The 10,000-nt window shown below is 41.6% G+C and overlaps 1 protein-coding gene across 4 annotated transcripts in view; it reads left to right on the forward strand.

The window, feature by feature from the left end:
- The window catches only part of LOC136831336 (FK506-binding protein 15-like), a 236,679-nt gene that overhangs the window by 89,739 nt on the left and 136,940 nt on the right, over positions 1-10,000 (forward strand). For all 4 annotated transcript variants that reach the window (XM_067091627.1, XM_067091630.1, XM_067091628.1 and 1 more), the window contains one exon: positions 9,748-9,904. In XM_067091627.1, the coding sequence (XP_066947728.1) occupies positions 9,748-9,904 (157 nt within the window). The remainder of the gene's footprint in view (positions 1-9,747; positions 9,905-10,000) is intronic.

Below are 10,000 nucleotides of genomic sequence, written 5' to 3' on the forward strand. Positions count from 1 at the left end.
ACTTCTTCAGGGTTTTCATGAGGTGGCACCATGTTGAGGTACTTATACATTTTCACAAAGGTGTTACGATAGGGCTTCATAAGATCATTCAGGCCATTTGAAAAATTAATGGAGCTTTCCTCATAATCATCCCATACCTTTATCATTGTCTGCAGCTCCTTGGCTTTCCTCAGAATTTTTTACAGACCTTGAAATTCTTCAAAATTCTACTCCGTTGGGAATAAAGAGTGCATGAATGAGGGCGGAGAGTTCTTCACCAAGGGCCATTGCAAGGAGTCTAAACTCTTCATATTCCTTCTTAATGAAGGAGATGGCACTTTCAGTCCCGCCATAATGGGCTGCTACTTCTCCATGACTTTTGCCTTCTCTTAACATTACAATAATGTTGGTCTTGTCTTCAATGGTCATGATCTTCCTCTGGTGCTTAGGCTCTTGTACAGATGCTATAGAAGAAGCAGGGTGTTTAGGGGGCATCTTAGGGCACGATTTAAAAAGATAAACAAAGTCTGCACTAATACGTACATACACAGTACTCAAGCTCTAGTGAACTGAGAAGCTGGGCAGAGATGCTGGGTAAGTACAGGGTAGTGCGCATAACGACATTGATATTCTGTGCATATTGTACATTTATATAATTGATATTTTGCTATGTTGTAAGATGATTTTGAAATGATATTGAAGTGTTATGGGATGATAGTATAGCATATCTAAAACACGTAGGTAGTTTGTAGAATGACGGGGCTGTGTTTACTTCTGCGGAACTGTCAGTCTTTCTATTTTCATGTTATATGTTTTTATGGGTAAATACATTTTTTATGATAAAAAAAGATTTACTATTTTTCAAATATTACAATATTGTAATATATTAATGTAAACACAGCAAAATAATTATAAATTGTATTTTTTTTCTTAAAAAATGTTATACCCAAGCCAAGCAAGATGCAAACCTCTAGTGAAGGAAAATGCATCTTGGAACTGGATTCTGATACTGTATACCCATGCGCAATGCTCCTTGACATGCTATTGGCTGTCATTTATTAACCAGCCAATCCAGGAGCACCATTCATTTTCCTCAGCACTCATTGGCTGTCTACCCCCAAGACTTTTCTCGAGATGTACTGTATGTGCAGAGGCCGCATCTCTTCCAGTTCGCTGTGTACTGTATAGCCTCTGCTGATAGAGTGTGTCACATATCTGTGTACAGTAATACCTTGAACTTATGCAAGGTTAGGTTCCAGAACCCCTTGTGCAAGGCGAAGATTTGCATAAGTTTGGTACAGTCACTAAAAATGCTAATAAATGCTTATTTCTAGAGTTTAAACACTAAATATGACCCTAATCATGCTCCCAAAGTATTAAGGTAACTTTTAAATAAAATTAAAGTTACTTTAATTTCATTTAAAAGTTAGCTTAATAAATTACCCTTTAAAAAGCAATAGATGGTTGATGTAGAAATAGAGTACAGTATCATAATGGGTACTGTATTTCCCACACTAGTGCATTTACAGTAGGTACGTATGTATACTAATGTTACCCCTAATTCATGGGATATTTTCTTTTTCACTCACAGAGTAAAAGATGTTTTCTTTGCATCACTAGGTAAACTTCATAAATCACAGTCATAACGAAGGTACACAGTTCGATAAAATAAAGAAAACGTGCGTAATTTGCAGTGTGTAAGGTAAAATTCAATCTATTCAGAATTATGTACTGTACATAATTACAAGAGAGAGAGAGAGAGAGAGAGAGAGAGAGAGAGAGAGAGATACACATGCACATTAAAAATATTGGACTGTAATACAAATTTTCCATACCGGTTTTACACTTGATAGCATGAAAACTTACAAAATACTTCAAAAATTAAACAAGCACTTTCTGCACAGGGTATCACATCTCTGAAAAGTGCTGTAACTTTGCGAATGGGTATCACATCTTGTAAAAGAACACTAACTTTATGTGCTGCAAGTACATGTAATACAAATTGCACCAGAACTTTTCTGCGAGGTTAACAAAATAATTTGTACAGAACAACACTAATACAACTCTTAGTGATGTCTCTGATATGTTTTAGTAGGTTAACGAATTCATTTTATCAAACCAGCATGACTGAACAACCTCATCTCGATGTCATGTGACGTCTTAGTAACAAAGACTTTGCGAATGGGCATAGTACAGTAACTGTACTGCCTTTTCATCATATTTTTGTACAAAAATGTAAATAATACAAATTTTCCATACTGATTTTACACTTAAAAGCATGAAAAATTATAAATGTACTTCAAAAATTAAACCAAACATTTTCTGCAGTGGTATCATCTTTGAAAAGTGCAGTAACTTTGCAAATGGGTATCACATCTTGTAGAAGTACACTAACTGTACATGCTGTAATTGCCCTCGTATCATATTTATGCATGTACAGAAATAAAAATAGTATATTTTTCATACAGATTTTACACATTAAAGCTTGAAAACTTATAAATTACTTAAAAAAGTAAACATAAACACTTCTGCAGGGTTTCTTGAGGATTTCACAAATGTCACGTGTCTGTGAAAAAATTGCTTGTGCCAGTTAGTTAGATTCCAATGAAAAGTTCACGTGTCTGTGAATTTGCGTAACTTGAATCGCATAAGATCAAGGTATTACTGTACTTTGCGTATCTTTATGTACAGTATATCTTTTAATCGTTTCCAAAGATACCTCGTAATGCCCTGCTCCTTCTAAGGCTTCTGGCAGAGCCTAAGCACCAGAAGAAGGGCATGATGCTCGAGGAGAAGGTAAAACTTTTGGAGAAGTCAAAAATGCAGCTGTAGCCTGCCATTTTGGCATGAATGGGAGTACTGTACTCTACATCAAGAAGAAAGAGGTGGAGATAAGAAAGGCTGTGAGTGCTAGCTTCTTTGGTAGTGCAAAATAGTTTCGAAAGTGTGTGTGATAAAACAATTGTTAAGGTGGAATCGGCATTGGCGTATAGGATAAAGGACTGCCGTAAGAAGAACATCCCCCTCAACACCAACATCATTTGCGAAAAGGCACAACAACTGTACCAGCAGTTTTGAGTATTAGGGAAGGTGGTGACATAGGGGAAGCAGACTTCTTAGCATTCAACAAACCCGTGGAGGAGGAGGAGGAGGAGGAGGAGGAGGAGGAGGAGGAGGAGGAGGAGGAGGAGGAGGAGGAGGAGGAGGAGGAGGAGGAGGAGGAGGAGGAGGAGGGGAGGAGGAGGAGGAGGAGGAGGAACAGGAGGAGGAGGAGGGGAGGAGGAGGAGGAGGAGGGGAGGAGGAGGAGGAGGAGGAGGAGGAGGAGGAGGAGGAGGAGGAGGAGGAGGAGGAACAGGAGGAGGAGGAGGAGGAGGAGGAGGAGGAGGAGGAGGAGGAGGAGGAGGAGGAGGAGGAGGAGGAGGAGGAGGAGGAGGAGGGAGGAGGAGGAGGAGGGGAGGAGAGGAGGAGGAGGAGGGGAGGAGGAGGAGGAGGAGGAGGAGGAGGAGGAGGAGGAGGGGAGGATTGGTTCCAGGAGAGGAGCGTGTTTCTCTGTGTGAGGAGGAGCAGCATTGGGAGGACAGGAGGAGGAGGTGAGGAGGAATAGGAGGAGGAGGAGGAGGAGGAGGAAAATCATCAGGGACAAGGGCTGCCATCCAGAATAGGTGTTCAGTAGGGACAAGACAGGCTTGTTCTGGAAGGAGATGCTTTCCTGGACATACCTCATGAAGGATGAAGCCAAAGCCTCCGGGTTCAAGGCCCAGAAGGATAGGGTTACCCTCATCATGTGTGGCAATGCTGCTGGCTTCATGCTGAAACCAAGCCTCATTTATAAGGCTGCAAACCCCAGGGCCCTCAAGAATAAGAACAAGGGGTTGCTGCATGTGCTGTGGATGCACAACCCCAAGGCCTGGATCACCAGTGTCATTACGGATCACTGGTTCATTCAGAGCTTCATCCCTCAAGTTAGGTAATACCCTTAGCGACTTGTGCATGGAGTTCAAGGTGTTGTTGATTATGGATAATTTGGCAGCCACCCTGTGGATCTTTATTACAATGGAGTCTAGCTCGAGTTCCTCCCTGCCAACACCACCTCTCTCCTCCAGCCTATGGTCCAGGGCGTGAGCCCTGCCTTTGAGGCACTCTACGCCCGTAACTCCCTCGAGCACCTTGTGAATGCAATGTACGCTGACAATGAATTTACGCTGAAGGACTCCTGCCATAAATTTACAATTGCCACATGTCTGACCTTCATCAACTGATCATTGAATGACATGAAGAAGGAGACCCTTAATGCCTGCTGGAAGAAGTTGTGGCCTTAGAGTGTGCTCGATTGGCTTCTCTCTTAAAGAAATTAAAGATTCGGCCATTGATAAGGCAGTTGTGTTGGCGAGGATGCTTGGTGGAGAAGGCTTCGATGACATCACCCCGGATGAAGTCGGCACCTTCGTTGATGCCCACTCTGACCTCCTGATGGACCAGGATTTGGAAGAGCTGACGAAGTCTGCCAGCGAGGGAGAAGACACGCCAGAATCAGGGGATGAGGAGGAGGATGAGGGCCTGTCTTTGGAATGTCTGTCCCAACTTAAGAGGATAATCAAGGAGGCTCAGGAGTTGCCTACGGCATGGGATCCTTATATGGAATGCTCCTTAAAGTTCTCCAATGCCCTTGATTTGGCAGTGGCTTCGTATGATAATGCCTTCAAGCATGAAGAAGCAGAGACAGCAGCTGCCTATCACCATGTTTATCAAATAGACAAAGAAGGACCCTCCAAAGCCTCCCCAAATGCCTGAAGAAGTGCCTCCCCAAGCCCCTGAAGAAGGGGAAGAGGCACCCCCAGAGGAGATGTAACTCTGGGGAGATGTAACTCCTCTGTTTTGCTGTGCAGTTATATCTTCATGGTCATCCATCGGACTACATAGCAAATTCAACATCATCATCTTTTATCAACATTCATCACTATTGAGTACCTGTATGATTTATGTAATATTATCATACGACAAAGTGACGAAAGAATTTCTGAGATGTTCGGCCAAGTTACCGCACACGGATGTAAGGAAAAAGTTTTTTCAAAAATTCACCATAAATCGAAATATTGTGCTAGAGACTTCCAATTTGTTGCAAAATGAAGGTAAATGATTGAATATTACTAGAATGTAAGAGTTTTAGCTAACAATTGAGTTTTTCAACCATTTTCGTCTAGTCAAAGTTGACTGAAGGTTGAAATTTCGGTACTGATAAAAGCTACAACCATGGGTTGTTTTTTGTTGTATTTTACATGAAATTGCGCACATTTTCATGTATAAAACTTTATGTAATGGCTAATATAAAATGGTGAAAAAATTACGAAAAAATGATGAAAGAATTTTTGAAATTTTCAGCAGAGTTACCGTGCGGACGTAAGGAAAAAGTTGTTTTCAAAAACTCACCATAAATCGAAATATTGTGCTAGAGACTTCGAATTTGTTGCAAAATGAAGGTAAATGATTGAATATTACTATAATGTAAGAGTTTTAGCTTACAATTGCATTTTTTGACCATTTCGGTCGAGTCGAAGTTGACTGAAGGTTGAAATTTTTTGTAGTTGACGTACGGTACGTCCACTCATCACCCGGCAGACAATTTTAGTCGACTTATGATACGTCCAGTCGGTGTTTAAGGGTTAATTTGTACCTGTGATTTGAGAGGTCATTGGTGGCTGGATGACAGAAACCTGTTACAGGGGGTTCCTCTAAACTCCCCTCCCCAGTAATACTTCAGTTCTCAGATGCACTGAAAGAGGGTTGGGGGCACATCTGAGAGGAGAGTTTATTTCTGGTGTGTGGCTGAAGGACGCACCGCATCTGCTTGTCAGTGTTTTGGAAATGTAGGCAGTATGGTTAGTGTTGCAGGCATTCCATATGTCAACAAATGGGGGTATGGTGTCCAGGACCCTGTGCCATGGTGCTGCAAATGCACAAGTTGGCAGTTTGCTAAGCTGTTGAGTTGCTCTCCAGGTACATTATGGTGAGGAGGAATGTCCTGGAAGGTCACCTCAGTTGTCAGTTTGAGGTGGTGTAGAATAGTGACACTGTCTCCCTAGTGTACCAGAAGGAGATCTCCCATGAGCAATCTGTTTACAACCTGGCAGAACAGGAAGCTTCTGGTCTTTCGTTCTTCAGTCCCAAACCATTTGGCAATAGTGAAGATGCTTTTGAACACCCCAAGGACAACCTGGATGTGGATGTATTCCTGCCTTTTAGCCTTCTTCTCAGGGCAATCAGTAATGTTCATCACCCCAGGCCTCAGGATGACTCTGATGGTACCTCGTTAGCTGCAAGCTGAGTGGTATTCTGATCTGCTGATACTCTTGGTCAAGACACAGAGGGGGGCAAACCCCATGGCCCATGCTAGTGTGTCAACCATATGTTCACAAGTACCACTAGACAGTTCATTTCATGTGCCTTCACACATTGAGGTTATCCAGCTTATCCTGGGAAAGAGAGGCTTTTCTCACAGGGCTGCGAAGTAGATGTCTGGGCACTTACGCTTTTCCGCAGAGAATGTGTATCAAGGAAAGTTGACCATCATCTGTGATTGACATTGTAAATGGGGTATCGCTCATGTCAAAACATCTGCTGCATATTGCAGACTTCATCTACCTTTTCCAAGTCAAACTACTCTCAGTTTCAGCAGTAAAAGACTATCACTTAGCCATATCACAAGTATTCAAACTGAAGGGGCTAGATCTCTCCACCTCAGTGGAATCATCCATGCTAATGAGAAGCTTTAAACAGTCTTGCTCTCCTCTGATTCTCCAGCTCCAAGAGTGGGACATCTTTTGTGCTGCAAAGCCTTACCAGGGCACCCTCTGAGCCTCTGTTGTGTGCTTTGGACAGAGATCTCCTGTTCAAGACTGTTTTCTCTTAGCTTTGGCCGTGGCATAAAGGGTGGCAAAAATGAGACAGGCCTGTCCTGTCTCATTTGGCACATAGAGGGATGGGTTTGTCATTCTCTTTTGTTTCCTAGTTTGTGGTGAAAACCCTGAACTGTCTGTTCCAGACTATAGTCGGTTTTTTTCCTGTCCACCCGCCTGTGGTGCTCGCGCATGGTAACACTGCATCCGGGGCTTTAAATAGTTACGCTATGTGTAAGTTTTAGGTAAATAAAAGGATATCTGGGTGTACATTTGCAACTGAAAAGTGTTTTAATAATTTACTGTATGAATTACACCGTTAATATTCGAAATAGGATATTGTTATTATTGTTGAATGTAAGCTGCCTTTTTGGGGTGGCGAATGGAACAGCCAGACGCAGCGGCAGGAAAATTGCTTCTCTTTCTGTATTACACGTAAGTATATCAGTATATACTTTTAATTTTTATGAAGTGCGTTTAGCCAGATACGGGTGGAGTGTGCTGTTCCGTCCCCCTCTTTCCTTCCCTCCCTCCAGGACCGTAATGCAACTTACTCACGCATATCACTCGATTGATAAAACATCTGTTCGCCACTTCATTTTTATGGGGAAGTATTCGTTTTTCATCATTCATTCTCGAGACAGTTTTCCAGCCAAGACTATTAGGGTGATAATCCCTTAATCAAAGGAGCCTAACATTTGTGTACATATTCATTTATTAATAACATGTAGCCTAGCAATGATACGTCTTTTAACATAATTGTAATGTTAAATAAAGGAGTAGCTACAAGTTTATTTCAGTCAACTCGAGAAATGAGAATTACCATCATAGAATCATGCAGCGGCAGCGAACACTTTTATGTAAAAAAAACTTATTTGTTTTCCTTATAACTCGGCTCGTCATAAAGATATTGTCAGCATTGTATGATTACCACCCTAATATTCTTGGCTAAAAAACAGTCTCGAGAAAGAATGATGATAAACGAATACTTCCTCATAAAAATAAAGTGAACAGATGTTTTATCAATCAGGTGATTTGTGTGAATAAATTGTATTACGGTCTGGGAGAGAGAGAGTGTGAGAGGGAGATGGAAGAACACACTCCAGCCGCCTCCCCCCCCTCTCGATCAACTGTAATTTGTTAATCAAGATGCACCACTCTTGGGGTTCCAGCTTAAGTGAATCCATTATAATAACAGCAATGATATTGATGCCAGTGACTTTAGCAAATAAGGTGACAGCTTGAAGTAAAAAACAGTACAACCAGAGCTTTCTACTTTCTAAATATGGTCAGTGCAAAAATAACATTTCCACAAATTCCATTAAACAGATGCTAAACCAAGTCATATTGTATCCGGCTAAAACGCACTTTATAAAAATTAAAAGTATATACTGATATACTTACGTGTAATGAAGTAACACGTAGCTTAGTAGCAGAGTAGGTGTGGTCCAATAAAGTTGACATCTTGCTGTAGTGAACAGCGAGAGAAGCAATTTTCCCGCCACTGCGTCTGACTGTTCCATTCACCACCCCGAAAAGGCAGCTTACATTCAACAATAATAACAATATCGTATTTCGAATATTAACAGTGTAATTCGCATACAGTAAATTATTAAAACACTTTCCAGTTGCAAATGTACACCCAGATATCCTTTTATTTACCTAAAACTTACACATAGTGTAAACATTTAAAGCCCCGGGCGCAGTGTTACCATGCACGAGCACCGCAGGCGGGTGGACAGATGAAAAAAACCGACTATAGAGAGCCGAGACTTTCTCAGTCCCCCCTCCCTTGGAGACTGTTGGTGGTGACCTGGATAAGTTACTTCTTTGCTTGGTTTGCAGTTTGAATCGCTATTTGAAAAGGACTAGCTTAGTACTAGTTACCAGTCCCCTCTGTCCCCTCTCTTGTAGTATGGGGAGCCAAGGCTGTGATAGAGCTTACTCTGAACCCATTACTTGATAGTAGCCAGAACTAAGCTGCATTTGAACATGAGGCCCTCTATGAGAGATGTGTCCCTCCAAAATTTTTCCTTTATTGAGTACCCTCCTGAAATGCAGGGTACTCTGGCCCAGGGCCCTATTGCTCTGGTCAGCCATTTCACTAGACCAGTAGGAGGTTACAGAAGTTGTGACATCCCCTGCATGCATGCACAGCCAGGAGTGTGGCACTGCTGGGTGGAAGTCAACTTCAGCCAGATGTAAAGATGGTGTCTCACCTAAGGAGTAAATCTCTTATATAAAAGACAATGTTTTATATTTATGTAGAAACAAATGAATTCAAAGTGATTTGTATTTTTCATAGGTATACAAACAAGGGCATTTTATTATTTTAACCAGCCTCAACTGCATTGCTCAGTCTCTGATGCTGAAGGAAAAAGTGAGTGGTGACGAAAGGCGAGTGAGGGGTATTCCCCCATTCATCCCCATCTCTGCCAGTCAGTGACCAATCTAGCTGGTGCTGATGGATACTCCTCCCACATAAAAGGCTGTGGTTTGTACACCTGTGAGAAGTACACATTACCATTAGTATTGTTTTCCAAGATATACAAACCAGAGCATTGTATCCTATTTCCCACCAGAACTACCCCACTTTGTCCCTGATGCTGAAGTGAGACATACTTGGAGATGACAGATGAGTAACAGTGTTCCCTCACTCACCCCTCTTAACCACCAGTTAACTATCATGTTAATAAGTTTCATTGACCATTTCCTGCTCGCACTGAAGGATACTTCTCTATTAAAGGCTCTGGTTTGTATGCCTGTAGAAATACAGATTACTTAAAAAATTTTTTCCATGGTAATTGTACTCCCTTTTTATCAGTAGTCACTTCAGGTGGTGTGATTTATTGTCTGTAAACTTCTGTCTTTCAGGATAATACAACAATAATTTTTTACGATGTAATAGTTGAACGTGTCAAGCAGAAGGGTGGCGGTGACCAGTCGGGTAGAAGTACTCCACAAGTAGATCTCCAACCTCATCATCAAGATATTTCAAATTCAAATAGAAGCTTGAACATTCTACCAGAAGGTATAAGTAACTATCAACAGATATGTGTTTCTGTAAGAATTCAAACCTTCATCTTTTATATGGATTACCTTTGGCAAAATCTAGTCGAGCGTGTAG

The sequence above is a fragment of the Macrobrachium rosenbergii genome, chromosome 48 (assembly GCF_040412425.1).
Source record: "Macrobrachium rosenbergii isolate ZJJX-2024 chromosome 48, ASM4041242v1, whole genome shotgun sequence".
NCBI classification, from domain to species: domain Eukaryota; kingdom Metazoa; phylum Arthropoda; class Malacostraca; order Decapoda; family Palaemonidae; genus Macrobrachium; species Macrobrachium rosenbergii.